This window comes from Myotis daubentonii, chromosome 20 (genome assembly GCF_963259705.1).
Source record: "Myotis daubentonii chromosome 20, mMyoDau2.1, whole genome shotgun sequence".
NCBI classification, from domain to species: Eukaryota; Metazoa; Chordata; class Mammalia; order Chiroptera; family Vespertilionidae; genus Myotis; species Myotis daubentonii.
Genome location: NC_081859.1, coordinates 4,150,244 through 4,168,702, shown reverse-complemented (window position 1 = coordinate 4,168,702; position 18,459 = coordinate 4,150,244). Strand labels below are relative to the sequence as shown.

General features: G+C 54.9%; 1 protein-coding gene across 6 annotated transcripts in view; it reads left to right on the top strand.

The window, feature by feature from the left end:
* SIPA1L2 (signal induced proliferation associated 1 like 2) overlaps positions 1 to 18,459 on the top strand; it is a 102,495-nt gene that overhangs the window by 36,244 nt on the left and 47,792 nt on the right. For all 6 annotated transcript variants that reach the window (XR_009450255.1, XM_059677660.1, XM_059677661.1 and 3 more), the window contains exons 2-4: positions 12,828 to 14,553; positions 17,597 to 17,730; positions 18,148 to 18,336. Coding sequence is in view for 5 of the 6 variants with exons in the window: in XM_059677660.1 (XP_059533643.1) it covers positions 13,086 to 14,553; positions 17,597 to 17,730; positions 18,148 to 18,336 (1,791 nt within the window). In the remaining variant the exon portion in view is untranslated. The remainder of the gene's footprint in view (positions 1 to 12,827; positions 14,554 to 17,596; positions 17,731 to 18,147; positions 18,337 to 18,459) is intronic.

Below are 18,459 nucleotides of genomic sequence, written 5' to 3'. Positions count from 1 at the left end.
CTGACAGTATTGAACCCCTTCCTATTGGTGTTACAGATTCAGGTTTCTCCTTGGCAAGAACTGTTGGGCCTGTCACCCTGTAGGAACAGCCTCACCCGCCCTGTCGCAGGAAGATGCTGGATTCCACGTCTCCCGTGTCTTCTGGGCAGTGTTCCCCTTTGTTTATTGCGAAGTCGAAGGATATGGATGTTTGTGTAATAGGGGGGATCCCCATTAAAAGTGACGTGTACTCCATGCATAACACTTGGTGAGGAATAAGGACATAAAATCACCCCAAGTGCCCAAACTGAAAGGTAATAATCAGTAGCATTTTTGCTTCATCCCTTTTTTTCCCTCTTAATATATTTTATTGATTTTTTTACAGAGAGGAAAGGAGAGGGCTAGAGAGTTAGAAACATCGATGAGAGAGAAACATCGATCAGCTGCCTCCTGCACACTCCCTACTGGGGAGGTGCCCGCAACCAAGGTACATGCCCTTGACCGGAATCGAACCCGGGACCTTTCAGTCCACAGGCCGATGCTCTATCCACTGAGCCAAACTGGTCACGGCTCCTTCATCCTTTTTTATGAATAGATTTGTCTGTGTGCCCGTGTGTGGTTCGTTATATACTGGTAGTTGTGAGCCTTCTCTATATATTCTCTTGTGGTGCACTTCTATTAAAGCATCCTAACATCTCATTATTTCAGATTATTTTCATGATGTCTTTATAAGCAGAATCTTTTTTTGTTTGTTTTGTTTTCTAATCCTCACCCGAGGATATTTTTCCATTGATTTTGTTTTTAGAGGAAGTGGAAGTGGAGGGGAGGGGGAGAGACGGAGAGAGAGAAACATCAGTGTGAGAGAGACACATCGATTGGTTGCCTCCTGCACATGCCCCAACCAGGGCCGGGGATTTAGCTTGCAACCAAGGCCGTGCCCTTGACCGAAATCGAACCCAGGACCCTTCAGTCCGAGGGCCGATGCTCTATCCACTGAGCCAAAACTGGCCAGGGCTATAAACAGTATCGTTGCGCTAGAACATTTAATGCACTTACTTTATAGATGCTGGCACAGTTCTTTTCAGGGGCACAGGCCTGGTCCCTCCCCCGGTCCCCCCCCTGCCCCGGGGAGCCCAGAGCCCTGTGGATGGTCAATGGAGCTGGGGTGTTGAGTTTCTGCTGTTTCCCGTATTGAAAGCATCCTCTCTGTATAAAGATGTGGGGAAAAGAGCCTATTACAGGAGACACTGGTGCCAGTGATGGAGCGCTGCATGGGGAAAATAATTGGCGCAGCTGGCCGGCTTCCAGAATGTTCCTCGCTGTCCCGCTGGCTGGCAGCAGGGAGGCCGCGCCCGCCTCGCTGGAGGCTGGAGGCTGAGGTCTGGGTTGCTGGGTAAATCCAGGCCCACCCCTCCCTCCCACCCTGCAGGTCACCCGCCCACTGGTGGGATGAGGACTCTAGAGTGTGAAATTAACACATCAAGTGAATCTTAGGTCATGGTAGCCTTGGGCTGGGTTTTGCAAATTACATTTTGCAGAGATCTGGCCCGGCCCTGCCAAGGCTGCCGCACTGGTGAAGCCCAACTGTGTCCAGTCTTGCTCAGTCAATTGTTCGTTGCCTGTTTGGTCAAAACCACTGATGATCATGTGGCTTTCAAAAAAGTTCCTTTTTTTTTGTTTTTTCCAGTGCGCTACCAGTGCATCCATCTCTCGGACCATCATCCCATGAGCCGGGCTCACTAGCCTGGGTGTGTGACGAGCAGGTCTGCCTCGTCATTCACAAAAACAAACATAACCGCCGTGGGAACCTGAGTGCCGGCCTCCTCTCAGCCCCACGCGCTCTGCCTGCTGGAGGGCAGGGGCTGGAGGCTGCCGGGCACATGTGCAGGCGGCACAGGGGCTGAGTGATGCGGGCCATCCCTGGACTCAGGAGCGAGTCCAGTGGCCCAGGGCCCCTCTCCCTGGATGCCAGGATCGGCTCCCAGGAGAGCCCTGCTGGATCGATGCTGCCCGGACTCACCTTTCCCACGAAGCTGCTGCTTTGTTTTGGCTTGTGGTCCACGCCAGCGGTGCTGTGTGGCCGTCAACATAATAATGTATTTAAAGATATTCCGCCTGGCTGTTTCAGTGCATAACATCTTTTTTATTTTTTAATCTATTTTTATTGATGTCGGAGGGGAAGGGAGGGTGAGAGAGAAACATCCATGATGTGAGAGAGAATCATGCATCGGCTGCCTCCTGCACGCCCCACACTGGGGATGGAGCCCGCCACCCGGGCACGTGCCCTGACCGGGAATCGAACCGCGACCTCCTGGTTCATAGGTAGACGCTCAACCACGGAGCCTCGCCGGCCAGGCCTCGCCAGTTTATTTGGAATTTCCAAAGGCTGAGTGGGCAGGTTGGCTCTTTTTCGCATCTGCCCATTTTCGGTGAAGCCGCGACCCCGGTCCGGCCCTTTAGCCTCCCATGTGCGAAGGACTAGCTTACATTCAGCCGCAGGGAAGGTGGGTTACACATCAGCCGTTGCTGTGCGTCGGGCTCGGTGGTGTGCAGACGTGCTCTCACCGAGACCTGCGCTGCTGGACATCACTTCCTCCTTGTGGTTGTAATAAAAATAGCTGGGCCTTTTCAGTCTGTCGATAAAATTAAGCCGCCGGACTGCGGGGATGCCTGGGGACAGCACCCCGCTCAGCAGCGACAGCTGCCAGGCCGGGCGCACAGCAGACGCGCTGGGCACAGATTGCATTTCTTGGAGGCAGACACCCCACGCGCACCCGGGTGTCAGGATGTGCGTTCATGTAGCGCCCAGTTAGAAGGAGGATCGTCTGGGCTTCAGCAGACAGCACGTGGCAGGGCCGTCTCCTGGGATAAGGAGGAAACTCTTCAGGGGGAAGCATTGGGGAGGGAGTCTGCCTATTAAAAATAACTCTTTAAATGTGAATATTTGACTCCATAGGCCTCTTTGAGCCGGCCGCTTCCCAGATCTTTTCCAGGGTGAGCCCCTCTCCGCGTGGCGGGCGTCCAGGTCCCGTCAGGAGTCCCAGACCCTCCTGCTGCTGGGTGCTGGGGCTTATATCTGACTGTGGCTCCCTCCTCTGATGCACACATGATTTTAGTGCCTCTTCACATCTGTCTCCAAGGGCCACAGACAGGGATCAAGATAGAAATTTAAAATAGAACGCATCCATTTTGGTCCTTCATCGTCATCCTGTGGGAAAAACAAATCTTTTCCTGGCGATGAACTTGACCCCAGTGTTGTGGGAAGACTTGTGCTTAACCTCGCCTCCTCGGGTAGACCCTAAGCTCCCTGAAGTCAGGGCGGGGGCCTTGCCAGGTAGGAGGTGGGCAGTGGGTGCTCGGATGAATGAATGAACACGGCTTGCCGCAAGTTTGACTTTCGTTGTTATCCAGAAGGTTTTCATGGGCTCGTTGATGGCGCCCGCTCTTAGTGAACAGAAATGTGTTCTGTTCGAAGAATTCGCAGTCTGATAGCCGCGGCAGGAAGCGCCCACAAAGCACAGAAAAGGTTAATATTTAAAAGGAGTTTCGTGGCAGAAGAGGAGTTAAGCCTACATTTTGTAAGAGGAGGAGAACGTTAAGTAGATGCCCAGAGGGGAAGGAGTATAAATATTCTAGGCTGTGGGACAGCTCCGCCCTCTGCACCCTGGGCGCTGGCTCTTCCCCGGCTGCCTGGCCAGTGCCCACGTGTAGCTGGCCCGGGGCAGGACGCACCGTGGTGCCCGGGAGGTGGTATCAAACCCGGGGACCCGCTCTCCATGCCATGGGCCCTGTGGGAGTGCCCCCCCCGCTTCCCCACCGCGACAGTCCATTCACTGTGCACCCCGTTATTCAGCAAGGACGTCCTGGTTCCCTGGGCGGTGTCAGACACCAGTGCCAGAGGTCAGCGAGAGCCGCCAAGCTCAGGGTCAAGTTTATGCCTAAAAGAGTCCAGGGGAGCGTGATGCGGTGTAAATGCATGATACGTGTGTTGTTAACGTTTTAATAAAAGCTCACATGTAATCACTGTTTACTCCTCAGGCACCGGGCTAAGTGCTTGATATAAATGAAACCTCTCTCTGACTTTAAAACCTGTTGATTTCAAGGTAAAGTTAAGCTCTAAGTTGAGCGTAGACCTGTGAATCAGAAGGTCATAGTTCCATTCCTGTCAGGGCACATGCCCGGGTTGTGGGCTCCATCTCCAGTGTGGGGCGTGCAGGAGGCAGCCCATCAATGATTCTCTCTTATCATTGATGTTTCTCTCTCTCTCTCCCCCTCTCCCTTCCTCTCTGACATCAATAAAAATATATTTTAAAAAAAGATAGAGTTAAAATGCCTTGGCCCGGCTTCTCACTCTCCACTCTTCAGCCGAAATAACTAGTCTTTCCAGCTTTCACTTTTTCCTGTTCACTCTGCGATGAATCATTTGCTCCAACCACACCCAGGTGTCCCTCACCCCATGTCGGGCGGAGCACAGCCGGAGGGATGCGCCCTTTCTCTCCACAGAGACACCGTGGCACCATCCCTGGGGCCCTGCACACCCCTCGCCTGCTCCCCGAGAGCTTTCCCCTCCCCTAGTTCCTGGCGCTCTTGCCTGAGCACTACCTGTGGTTTCCATTTACTTTCTTTTCTTTTTATATTTTTATTGATTTCCAAGAGGAAGGGAGAGGGTGAGAGAGAGAGAGAAACATCAGTGATGAGAGAGAATCGTGGATCTTCTGTCTCCTGCACACCCCACACGGGATTGAGCCCGCAACCCAGGCATGTGCCCTTGGCCGGAATCGAACCCGGGACCCTTTAGTCTGCAGGCTGACGCTCTATCCGCTGAGCCAAACAAGCCAGGGCTATTCTTGAATATTTGAAATAACTTTTGGGAACAGCGTTTTCATCCCTGGTGGAGGTTGGAGGAGGGTTTCCCAGCCCTGGGTCCTGTTGTCTGGGTAGGAAGATGGGGGTGGTACCCTGAAATGGGCCTGTCAGAGCCGCCACTGCTCCTGACCCGAGCGGCGGCAACAACAACGGCCGCAATTTTTAGTGCTCGGAACGGCAGGACGGGCTGTTTTTTCAAACATTGGCCTGGTTCCTGTGAGGCTACGTATCTGCCTTCCTGGTTGAAAATACTGCTGCCGTCAGCAGGACTTCCCGCCTAAATATTTCCGCACGGCCTCTGGTCGATGAAGTCAAAGCTGCCCTCGTATTGTAGCTCCTGTGTTGGTCTGAAAATGCAGGAGGTAAGAGCACCCCCACCCCGGCTTGGTGGTGAAGTCTGACTTCTGGGGACCCGGCTGGAGAAGGACACTCCTATGTAAAACCCTGATCAGTGTCAGTATTTACTGGCTGTCATGTGACCACATATTCTCCACCATCGAGATGATTCCACCTTCTGCTGAGCTCAGGCAGATGGGCCCGTGAGGGACGCGCACCCCCTCGGCTCCGCAAGATGCCATTCGGTGCCGCGATGCAGTGGCGTCACTGATACACGTTTTATGCGACAACAAGAGTCCAGAGTGAGAGGAGGCAGCTGCAGATGAGAACAGTCGCGAACTCCATGTCACGGGGAGCTAGGAGCGTGGTGCCTCCTCGGGCATTTCGGCGTAGTCCCTGCTCCTGCCCAGCAGCGAAGGGGGAGTCGCTGTCACCGTGCTCACCGCCAAAGCGTGTTGCCTGGGCGTCTCTTTCCCTGTGCGTCCGGGCGTCACAGGGCCCGGGGTCTGCTGGTCACTGTCACCCGAGGCAGCAGTGATGTGGCGAGTTAGGACGTAGAGAAACAAAAGTGGACATGTGAGCAAGAAGAGACATGCTAGTGGTCATGGCTTTTGTGTGTTTGACCTTGAAATGTACGTTCGCCCTGGCCGGTGGCTCGGCTGGAGTGTCGTTCTGTACACCGGAAGGTGGGGAGTTCGAGCCCTGGTTGGGGAGCATTCAGGATGCAACCAACTGAAGTCTCCCGCCCCCTCCCCCCCCCAAAATCAATAAAACCATATCCTTGGGTGAGGATTGAAAAAAAAAAAAAGAAATGCATGTTTGATTAGTAGATTTTCAGTTTTAAAAAAAAGGTTTATTAGCCTTTCCTTCTGTATTTGTGCCCACGTCTGGACCTCAGGCCCCAGCATGTAGGCCCTGCGCAGGCCCTCATAGATTTGCAATCATTAGGAAAAGCGTGGCCCACTGACGTGAATTTTCCAGGTAACGGAAGCTTTCACCAAATGTCATGCCAGTTGCAATCATATCATAGTTTTTTTAAAAATATATATCTTTTTATTGATTTCAGAGAGGAAGGGAGAGGGAGATAGAAACATCAATGATGAGAATCATGGGTTGGCTGCCTCCTGCACGGCCCACACTGGGGATCGAGCCCAAAACACGGGCATGTGTCCTGATTGGGAATCGAACCATGACCAGGACTTGGCTGGAAGGCCAGTGACGTGTCCCCACTGCCCTGGTCAGAGCTGGGACCTTGGTGGGGGGGTGCGCGTCCACTCTCACCAGACAGGGGGGCCGATGTGTCCCTCTTCAGGGCACCCCTGTGGCACTGAGTCGCCTGCCTTACAGGACATGTATAGTAAGTGTTTGTTGAAATAATAAATGAGTGAATTGGTTGAGCTGATCATTGTTTGGGGTTATCACACAAATGTTTTGGCTGCTCTGAGCCTTAATATCGTGGGAGGGTGGATGCCAAACAATACAGCTATTCTGGGCTCCACACGAATTATGAGCTGAGGGAGGGGCTGGGGGGGAGGAGGTGATGCGGAGGCGAATGGGGTGGTGTGTAGTCTCTGGGAATGGTCCCTGGGGTGGATGGTCGCCCTCAGCTGGGTCTCATTTCTTTCTGAGCCCTCACCTGTGAGCCTGAGAATGCAGCAGCCACTGCGTCTCAACCGCCCACTCCGGGGTCCGTGCGCAAAGCCCGCCAGGAGCCTCGTGACCAGCATGATTGTGATCACGGCAGTGATGTACCCGCTCGCATTCATTTTCCTTTTGCTGGAGTCGTCACGGGGGAGAGCAGCTTGTCCGCAACAAGTGGGTTCTGTAATTACTTCTCCAGAAAACTGGCTCTCTCCTCGCTCTTAGGGTTCGAGTTTGGCAGCGTGGGGGTCACCGTGGGAATGTGCAAATAGAAATTTCTAATGACAGCGTTGACTCAATTTGAGCTGAAGCCAGACATTCATGAGGGAGAGGCAGATTAAACAGTAGATGTTTAGAGAGACGTGGAATTGTGACCGCTTCAAAATCACACGCGTGGCAGGTGTTTCCCAGCTTTGTGGACGCTGGCCGACTGGAGCCTCGCCCCTTTGATGCTCCAGCCACCTGTTCAGCCCCCCCTTTATCTTTCTCTGGACGGATGGATCTCACACAGTCCCGTGGGGTCAAACCTGAGTTGTCAGCGGAAGTAATTCCGCGCTGTCGTCTCGTATTAGACTGATGAGTGCCGATGGCCACTTTCGGCCGCGTCTAAAGCTGCCAGTTACAGCTGATGTCTTCCATTCGTCAAAGCCTGCAGGGGTCTGTGCGAGCGATCTGCGTCATGCCCCGTTCAAATCCAGGAGGGCAATAATTGAGCTGTGAGAAACGGAACCTCCCGTGTTCGGGGGGTGTGGTCATGGGGGGCCGATTGGGTGGCTGGGATGGGGAGTCTCCCCGAAGCCCCTAACTGGGACCCTTGCTGGCTGGAGCAGGACCTGTGCACAGTGGGGTCTCCGGTGATGGGGTCTCCGGTGATGGGGTCCACGCCGGAGGCAGCAGCTGGGCTCAGTGGGACGCTGTGTCCCGTAGGAGTTCCCTCATCAGACATGTCACTTGCACACACATTCGCCCACCCCCCAAGTTGCCTTTCACATCACTCTGCTGAGAGTGTCCCTTGATGCACAAGAGTTTTTGGTTGGGGTGAAGTCCAGCTTACCCCTGCTTCTGTTCCCTGTGCTTTTAGTGTCATAGCCAATGACCATCGCCAAGTGCATTGCCGTGCTGTCATGTAGCTTTTGCCCCGTGTTTCCGTGTAGCTCTCACATTGAGATCCACGTGCTCCGTGTGAAGTGGATTTTCGTGTCTGGGGAGAGGGAAGGGCCCACCTCGATTCTTCCGCGTGTGGGCACCGGTGGCCCCGGTGCCATTTGTTGAGCAGATTGTCCTGTCCCTGCCTAAGAGTCTTGGCACCCACGTCGAGGATCCTTTCATTCTCTCGTCTAACAGGCTGGTCTGCACGGCTCTTTAGACCAGAACCACACTGTTCTCATCGCTGGGTCTGTGTAGAACAGCGGTTCTCAACCTTCTGGCCCTTTAAATACAGTTCCTCATGTGGCGATCCAACTATAAAATTATTTTCGTGGCTACTTCATCACTGTCATGTTGCTACTGTGATGACTCGTCATGTAAATGTCTGATAGGCAGGGTGGTCTTAGGCGACCACCGTGAAAGGGTCGTTCGACCGCCAAAGGGGTCGCGACCCACAGGTTGAGAACCGCTGGTGTAGAAGCTTGTGAAACCAGATCTCGTGAGAGACCTCCACCTTCGATCCTCGATTTCAAGATGGTTTGCACTGGTTGATGTCCCTTGAGGGTCTATGAATTTTAGGGTGGGTTTTTTTTGTTTTTGGAAAGTGAGTCATTGGGATTTTGGTAGCGATTGTGTCTGTAGATCGCTTTGTGTAGAGCGATCTTAACAACACGAAGTCTTCCAGTCCATGAACATGGGATGTCTTTCCATTTATTTGTGGAATAGTTATGTACTCCTAGGTGGCCGGACTGCAGATTCGGACATAGCCAGGCAGACCTGCCTGCCACTGGGGCCTTGCAAATGGGCACTGTGAATGCAGGCACAGTGAATGGGGTTCCTCCCCCCAGCCGGATGCCAGTTCTGGTTCCACAGGGGAGCAGACAGGAAAAGCAGGCTGGGTCACCCCAGTGTCAGGGTCAGAGGGCTTCTGCCTCATCACAGTGAGACTGAGGCTGAGATCTGGGAACCAGCACTCCTCTCCCAAGTCCCAGGTCGGGGGTGAAACACGGCTTCACACGTTGCTAATGATACATCGCCTGCCCCCGGCCAGGGCCTGCGCCGTGGCACACAGGCCTCTGACGATCTGCTTTCTTGCCTCCTGTTGGCCACGCGGGAGCCCATCCCCAGACTCAGCAGCGTGGAGCACGTACACGTGTGGGCACATGCACGTGGACCACTTTCATCATGTGCTGGTCACGGTGGAGGCCTGTTCCTTTAACTCCGTTTCTTCCTTCCTTGCTATGCGTGTGCCTCTCTTCTAAGCTGTGAGGATTAGGAGGCTCTGTCATTCATCGTTCGCGGCCCCAGGCCCACCATCCAGTACAGTGCGGAGTGGAACTGAATACCGGACCCAGAAAAGGTTTTGTATCAGATAATAAACCCCATAACGCTGCTCAACAAGTCGCCACCCTGCAATTCCGATAAACACGCCAACAATGCGGCGATGGCTTTGAGTGCGTGGTGAGTGAATGGGGCTCGTTCGGTATTTGCGGCTAAAATTACTATTTTTCAGGAATCAGACACTAGACTGTTGTGTGGGTGGGCAGGTTCGCTTTCATGCCTTTGTGCCGAGCAGAAAGGAAGCGTCTTCCGAGTTGATGGCTTGTGGGTGCGTTTCCACAAAGAGCTCGTTGAAGGCAGTGGCTGCAGATGTTCAGTTCCGTTTCCAATACTATTGATCGGTTTTAGTTTTGTGTTTTCGCTGTGGATTTAGTGCTCAATAGGGTGAGTGAGAAGCCAGTAAGAGGATTCTACCCTGTGTGGCCCCGAGAAGATGGCTTTATAGGCCCTGAGCCTACCAGGTTTTTATTATAAAATGCTCAGGTCCCAACCTTCCTGGTCACCGGATGTCACCACACCTTCATCCAAATAATAGAACAGCCTATTTCCTGTGATTTCAAAATGAAAACAACACAAGTACAGCCCCGGTCGGTTGGCGCGTCATAGAAATTCTTTTTTTTTCTCTTGCTGAGTGTTCCTAAGACGCAAATGCCTCGGCTTAAATTATTCATTGGGAGGCATGCCTTCCCACTGTGTTATCTGTAATTCAGGGCCATGTTGCTAAAAAATAGAACTAATAATCTCCTGAGGGAATGGGGGGCAGGGCCCTCCCTTTTTATCTCTTTCTGGTTTAGAGGGTGTCCCGGGAATACTCTGTACCCACAGCTGCTCTTCTGTCTACTTGAGAAATTCCACGATCAAAATATCCCATTAAACAAAGCAGCTCCTCGTTTATTCTGCTTTTGACCCCCAAGTGGATGGATGGATGGATGGATGGATGAGGGAAAGTGACTTCCCAGCAGGAATGGGCTTCTGTTTTTTATTGACACTCGGGAAAGTTACAAGCTCCATGATAATCTCATTATAATACAGTGACGGTCCTAAAAGATTTTAAATAGAAGTTCTCGCTGGGAAGAACCAGTGCCTGCCGGGTGATTGTTTTGGGCATCGCTTTCACCTTCTGGAAGCTTCTGTGGACCTCCTGCAGAATCAGCTTAACTGCTGCGAGTCAGTTACTACCGCTCTGTGTTGCCATTCTGCTTCTCACACACATCAGCAGTTACCACAGTTTATTTTCCAAACATGACTGTGCTCCTTGCAGAGAGCTGTTATGTCTCTTACTCACTTTAACTGCTCATTTTTTAAAAAGATATCTCTGTGGATTTCAGAGAGGAAGGGAGAGGGAGAGAAGGATAGAGACATCAATGATGAGAGAGAATCACCGATCGGCTGTCTCCTGTACGCCCCCTACTAGGGATCAAGCCCAAAACCCAGGCATGTGCCCTGACCGGGAATGGAACCGTGACCTCCTGGTTCAGAGGTCGATGCTCAACCACTGAGCCACATTGGCCGGGCAATGACGGAGTTTTTAGACAGATCTCAACTCATATATTGGGCTCTTCTCAAACCTTAGCGTGGGCCCTGAGGTATCTTAATTTAGGCCCCTAGGCATATGCACCTTTTCTCTGACCATCTGCTGTAGGAGAAATACACGCACTTACAGCAGCCTGTTCGCTGGTCACCAACCTCCACGCCCCGAGCGCCGTGAAGGCAGAGCCGCGTCTCTGCACCTGGGCCCTGGGCAGGGCTCCTGGCTCTGCCACCTGCCAGGTGAGACCATGGCAGAGTTACTCTCCTCCTGGGCCTCAGTTCCCAGCTGTGAAAGGGCAACCATTATACCTACTTCAATAGGTCATTGTAAAGATCCAGTGAGATCTGGATGCAATGTGTTTACCTCTCTGTTTTCTGTAGCGAAAGTTCTAAAAATATTAGCTGAAAAATCGGATTTATGAATTTTATAACATTTTCATATATATGAATGAATATTTACTGACAAACGAATTGACTTAAAAATGAGCAATTAGCCCGGCCGCCACGGCTCTGTGGTTGACAATCGACCTATGAACCAGGAGGTCATGGTTCCATTCCCAGTCAGGGCACATGCCCGGGTTTCAGGCTCGATCTCCAGAGTGGGGCGTGCAGGAGGCAGCCGACCCATGATTCTCTCTCATCACTGATGTTTCTATCTCTCTCTCCCTCGCCCTTCCTCTCTGGAATAGAACCTGGGACCCTTCAGTCCGCAGGCAGATGCTCTAGCCACTGAGCCAAACCAGCTAGGGCACCAAGAAAATACTTTATGTTCTTTCACAAGTCATAGGTTACCCCTGTGTGATAAAAGTCCAAGGAAGAGGATTTTGCTCTTTCTTAATATTCCCACGCCCCCAAATATTTATCTTTGGTACTGCTCCAATGTTTAGTCCGTGATAAATGCCTAAGAACTGATTTTCATGTCCGAATCTGCCAAAAGCAGTCAGCAGTGTGATTATTATTGAACATCTATATCCATTTATGGCCATTGTTACTTAATAATAGCCCACTTATCAAACTGTCTCATATTTAGTCGTCTGCTGCGAGGCGAGTGGGAGTTAATGGATTGTTTTATAGTTATACAGCCAGGGCTTCACTCAGTACCAGGCTGAATATACCTGGATTTTATGGGGAGTGCATTTCAGGTGATCAGGCCTTCGGGGGAGCACTCCTCAGCTCCTCGCTCACCTCCCTGGCCCCGAGACAGCGACTGTGGGATGGCTTGTTCCTCTTTTTTATTCCCTGCCCAATTGTGCATGTTAGTATTAGAGCTGATGGGCTGTGATATGGAAAAGAAGCATTTTTACGGTAGTTATGCTTTATGATAAGTCTGCCATGTAATTTTAACCGGTGTTTTTTTTCTCGAATGGGGCTCATAATGGGTGCCTTTTGTGGTTTTGCTGCAGGTGCAGTCCTGACCAGCGGCTCAGTTATAACTCACTGTGACACTGGTCTCAAAGACTCGCTGGTAATACTCTAGCAGTTGCTCGCCCATCGCCTTACTCTCAAGATACCTGATTGAAATGTTGCTTGCTGACCCGGTTTAAGCCAGGCTACATCAGTCGGTAACGTGACACAGAGATTCAAGGCATAGTTCCGGGGGAGCGGAGCTTGAAATTAGCCGTGGAGGAGGCTGCTGGGTAAACGAGACATTCGGAAGATGAGGACACTGTGCTGGTCGGTGCAGACAGGGGCTGTGGGAGCAGAGGGCGAGCTCTGCCCAGGGGCGGCTGGGGCTGCAGATGCCCCGGGCAGGCCCTGAGACGCTCCTGCCGACTATGTGCTGTGCCGTCCATCAGCCAGGTCGGCGGTGCGGGCAGCGTGCCCGCAGGAGGAGCGGATGGGCAGCGGGGCAGGGAGACGCAACTTCATGACGTTGGAGGAATCGGAGGTGGGCGGGAGGCGGGGAGCAGGACAGGTGAGAAACCGCATGTAGCACGTGTTGGGCTTGAGCTGGCATTGTTAACGCTGTTTCCTGTTCTGTCATTCAGGTGAAGGAAGTACTCCCGGCCGGATGTCTGAGGGATCCTTTTGAAAAGCGCGGGGCCGTAGAAAATATCCCTGAGACGCACGTCGGGGCCCGAGAAACTGCGCTCTGAGGATGCTGTTTGCTTCTGGGGAGCAAGAGCCAGGGCGGCTCTAGGAGAAGCCTCGTCTCTGCGTCTCTGCGTTGCGTGGCGAGGCCCAGTAGCCATGTGACTGGCTCCCTGGCCGTCTTCCCGCTGAGACGCGGCGCTCTGCCCGCCGCCATGAGTGACCTGCGGCAGCCGCAGGAGGAGAAGCACAAGCTGGGCAGGGCCCCTTCCAAGTTCAAGGACCCGCCCAGAACCATGCAGTCCGACGATTACTTCGCTCGGAAGTTCAAAGCCATCAACGGGAGCCTGGCGCCCGCCGCCCCCTTCGGCGTCTCCAGCGCCAGTGAGGGTGGCGGCCCGGCCAACGGCGCCCCCGCGGTGCCCAAGATGGGCGTGCGGGCCAGGGTGTCGGAGTGGCCCCCGAAGAAGGACTGCCCCAAGGAGCTGGCCTGCAAGGCGCTGTGGGGCGGCCAGTCCCAGAGCAGCTACGACAGCGTCGCCTCCGTCGGGCAGAATGGCCAGGGCAACGGTCACCCCGAGGACCCGCTCGAGCTGGACTTTGCGGAGGCCAAGTACACCGCCGGGGACGTCTTCGTCCACTCCCCGCACAGGGGACTGCACCCCATAAGACAGAGGAGCAACAGTGACGTCACCATCAGCGACATCGACGCCGAGGACGTCTTAGACCAGCACGCGGTGAACCCCAACACGGGCGCGGCGCTGCACCGGGAGTACGGGAGCACCTCCTCCATTGACCGGCAGGGCCTGTCCGGGGAGAACTTCTTCGCAATGCTCCGCGGGTACCGGGTAGAGAACTACGACCACAAGGCCGCGGCCCCTTTCGGGCTCCCTGGCTTCTTCTCCTGCGACCCGGGCGTGTCGCCCAGCCTGCACGCCGCCGCGCAGATCTCCCGCGGAGAGTTCGTCCGCATCTCAGGATTCGATGGCGTGGACGGCGCCTTCCTCAGGGGCAGGGACCGGGACAAGCCTTTCAAGCGGAGGCTGAAGTCGGAGTCCGTGGAAACGTCCCTCTTCCGCAAGCTGCGCACGGTGAGAAGTGAGCACGAGACGTTCAAGTTCACGCCAGACCTGGACGACGGCCGTCCGGAGCGGGGCGTCCGCCCGTGGAGCTGCCAGCGCTGTTTTGCACACTACGACGTCCAGAGCATTTTGTTTAACATCAACGAAGCCATGGCCACGCGGGCGAACGTGGGGAAGAGGAAGAACATGACCACCGGGGCCTCCGCGGCCTCCCAGACGCAGGCGCCCGCGGGCCCGACGGGCGCCTGCGAGTCCCCGCTGGGCAGCAAGGAGGACCTCAACTCCAAAGAGAACCTGGACGCCGACGAGGGCGACGGGAAGAGCAACGACCTGGTCCTGAGCTGCCCGCACTTCAGGAACGAGACGGGCGGGGAGGGGGACCGGAGGATCGCGCTGTGCCGGGCCAGCTCGTCCGCGCTCGGCGCCGGGGAGAACTGCTCCTTCGAGTCCTCCCTCAGCTCTCACTGCACGAACGCGGGCGTGTCGGTCCTGGAGGTGCCCCGAGAGAACCAGCCCATCCACAGGGAGAAGGTCAAGCGCTACATCATCGAGCACATTGACCTCGGGGCCTACTATTACCGCAAGTTCTTCTACGGGAAAGGTGAGGGGCCGGCGTGCGGGCGAGCGGGCGAGGGTACGTCCCAGCGAGCATCCTTCAGGGCCGCTTGGGAGGGACAAGGGAGGCAGCACCTCCCTCCAGGGCCGCTGTCCACGGCTGGTTCCCGTCGCTCTAGACCAGTCCCCTCTCCAGACACCCCCGTCTCCTGCCTTTGCTGATTTGTGCTCCCCCATGTGCAAAGGCCCCTTTCTTCTTCTCGGCCAGTTTGTGAGCATCGCAGTGTTAGACTTGAGGGAGATTTACGCTTTCTTTTGGTAAATATATTTTCAGTGATTTCAGAGAGGAAGGGAGAGGGAGAGAAACATCAGTGACGAGAGGGGATCATTGATCGGCACGCCCCACACTGGGGATCGAGCCCGCAACCCAGGCCTGTGCCCTGACCGGGAATTGAACCGTGACCTCCCGGTTCATAGGTCAACCCTGAACCACTGAGCCCCGCCAGCCGGGCGAGATTTACGCTTTGTAAGACGACTTCCCAATTCACTCTGTCCCTCTCCGATTCCTCAGGGCAGTCTCTCCCGCTGTTTCCAGTAGGTAGTTGTCCGGTTTTTCCTCTAGCCTTTCCTGTGCTTTTCCCCGCACCTCTGCTTCACCTTTCCAGTTGTATGCGTTCACAGCCCCTCCTGGGCTGTGGGATGCACTGGGAGAGTTAAACCGTTGTTGAAAGAACCGTATGATCAGCGTGACAGACAGCGTCCATTTCGCACGGTCCTGTCCGTCCCCCTCCTGCTCCGCCGTGAGAGTTGCCCTCAGCACCTCGAGGCGGGGGAATTGTTACGCTTTCCAATCTCCCCTCTGTCTTCTCCTCCCGGAAATGCACAGACATCCCGTGGAATTCCCCCGAAACCTGCTGGCTAAGCCGTGGCGGCTGTGACATGCCGCGGTGCCCTGGGTCCCCTGCGCGCCCTGCAGAAGGCCCAGTGCCTGACTCATCTCTTTCTTGGGATTTTCTATTCACGAGCCTGAGAAAAGAAGTGCGGATCTTTCAGAATCCTTTGTAGGGGAGCCGAATTGGTTTCCCGGGGCAGATCGGGGCGTGCGCGTGTCGCGGCGGCCGTGGTTTAGCCACCTCTCCCCCCGCCGCCCGCTGCTTCAGAGGCCTGTGCTGTGGTTCTCTCCTGCTCCTGTCGTTGGCTTTCTTCTCTGTTTCTTACAAAGCTATGCCAGCGCGAGAACGTTGATTCCTCCTTCCCATCCTCTTCCCACAAGATTTCAGGGATGCAGGCAGGTTGAAATTCTTGTTTTTTTAAATATATTTGTATTGATTTCAGAGAGGAAGAGAGAGGGAGAGAGAGAGAGAAACATCAGTGATGGGAGAGAATCATGGATCGGCTGCCTCCTGCACGCCCCACACTAGGGATCGAGCCCGCAACCCGGGCATGTGCCCTGACCGGGAATGGAGCCCCGACTTCCTGGTTCACAGGTCAAAGCTCAACCACTGAGCCACGCCAGCCGGGCTTTCCTATCACCCTTATTGGCACCCACGTTCTGCTTGTGGCTGGGGCGCTGCTGGCTGCAGTCGGCAGGAGCGTCCCTCACCCTCACGGTGGTCGGGGCCTGTGGCTGGCAGGCGAGGCGGCCTCACTCGAGGAAACGTGCAGGCTGTTCTGAAAAGTCCGGCTCCTGGATTCACGTGCCAGCTCAGTCGGAGACAGGTCCTGGCTCTGGGCCTCAGTTCATTACCTGTCAAATGGGATCAGAGTAAAAATACCTCGTCTAGGGGACCCAGCACAGCGAGTGCCCGGCACAGAGCACGCATCATCCGGGCGCCAGGGGGCTCTTAAGTAAACTTCTCTCCCAAGAAACCATTGCGCACGCCGCTGGTGCAGGGCGGGAAGGTGCCACTTTATTCTAATGGATCACCGATGAAAAGAGGCAAAGCTGAGCGAACCATATGGCGGGTGGGCCCAGGGAAAGCAGCCTGGAGAAGGGTTTCCCGCTCACTTAAGTCTCACTAACGGGCCACCGTGGGCGGGGTGCACCTCACAGACCCAGGGACCCCCCTGCGGCGGGTGCAGGCTGCCTTGCTTTCGATTTCACGCCTGGTGGCTTCTTTTTCCTCCTCCTGGTTTCATACAGTCACTGAAGAACATTAATAGGGCATTGGACCCTATTACATTCAGTGGGGGGAACTGAGTGCTATTCCTAACGGGAGGACTGTCCTAAGACGCAAGTTCCTCCCCCAGCGGACACATCGACTCAGGCCTACCCCTCCGCCCGGCCATCTCGCCTCCATAAGCAGAGCCCCATTGATGTCCAGGGCCCTTAGCAGGGAGGCCCTGCCCAGCCACACGCAACCAGCAGCCTGGTGACTTGTCGTCCGATCCCTGTGACCACCGTGGGAAACGCTCGGGCTGGTGGGTTGCCCCCCCTCCAACCTCCTATGATGGGGAGGCCACGGTTCCCACCCCACAGCCTTCTAGGAACATGCCCAGGACTGTACCCTCTAGGAGCCTGAGCGCTGGGCTTCCCTGGGAAGAGGAATTCACGCTTGATGTGGCCGTTCACCGAGAAACGTCCTGTGTTTCGCTGCTGGTCAAATAAGCTGGTCTCGCAGGGCGCCCAGCAGCTTTTCAGAACCTGCCTCCCTTGTCTTTGTGAGACCCCACACTGATTTCACTGTTTGTCCCAGTAAAGAAATAAAATGAGTCCAGCCAGCATAGCTCAGTGGTTGAGCATCGACCTACGAACCAGGAGGTCACGGTTCGATTCCTGGTCAGAGCACATGCCTGGGTTGTGGGTTCAATCTCCAGTGTGGGGTGTGCAGGAGGCAGCCGATCCATGATTCTGTCTCTCATTGATGTTTCTCCCTCTCCCTTCCTCTCTGAAATCAATCAAAATATATTAAAAAAAAAGAAAAAAGAAAGAAAAGAAAATGACATGTGAAGCACATCGGGTTTGGATCCAGGTGTGATCACTCATTTGGGGAGCGGTGTCCCCGAGGCCTGTGGTCTCTCAGAGTGGGCGCTCCAGCCGCGAGGCGCCCCGCCCCGCCCTCTGACCACGCGCTGTCCCCCCCTCGCAGAGCACCAGAACTACTTCGGGATCGACGAGCACCTGGGCCCCGTGGCCGTCAGCATCCGGAGGGAGAAGGTGGAGGACGCCAAGGAGAAGGAGGCGTCGCAGTTCAACTACCGGGTGGCGTTCAGGACGAGCGAGGTAACGGTGCCCCGTGGCCACAGTCCTGGGCCGAGCCTGGGATGCCACACGTCCGGTTGTTTCAGAAAAGCATCGCCTTGGTTTCTTAATGAGAACTGTTACAACCTTTCAGATCATTGAAAGGGAGTGTCCGCACCTTTTTATTTAAAAAAATAAAATTGAAAACCTGCCTGGCCGGCCTGGCTCTGTAGTTGAGCATCGACCCATGCACCAGGAGATCATGGTTCGATTCCCGGAGAGCGCACACGCCCGGGTTGTGGGCTCCATCCCAAGTGTGGGACGTGCAGGAGGCAGCCGATCCATGATTCTCTCTCATCATGGATGTTTCTCTCCCTCTCCCTCTCCCTTCCTCTCTGAAATCCATAGAAATGTATTTTAAAAAAAGATTCACTGAGGTCTCGTGTGTCGCCCCTGCAGCTCACAACGCTGAGAGGAGCGATTTTGGAAGACGCGGTCCCCTCCACGGCCCGGCACGGCACGGCGCGGGGCCTGCCCCTCAAGGAGGTGCTGGAGTACGTCATCCCCGAGCTGAACATCCAGTGCCTGCGGCAGGCCGCCAGCTCCCCCAGGGTCCCCGAGCAGCTGCTCAAGCTCGACGAGCAAGGGGTGCGTATCCTGGGAGGCCGGGGGTGCGTGTCCTGTGAGGCCGGGGGGTGCGTGTCCTGGGAGCCTGGGGGTGCGTGTCCTGTGAGGCCGGGGGGTGCGTATCCTGGGAGCCTGGGGGTGCGT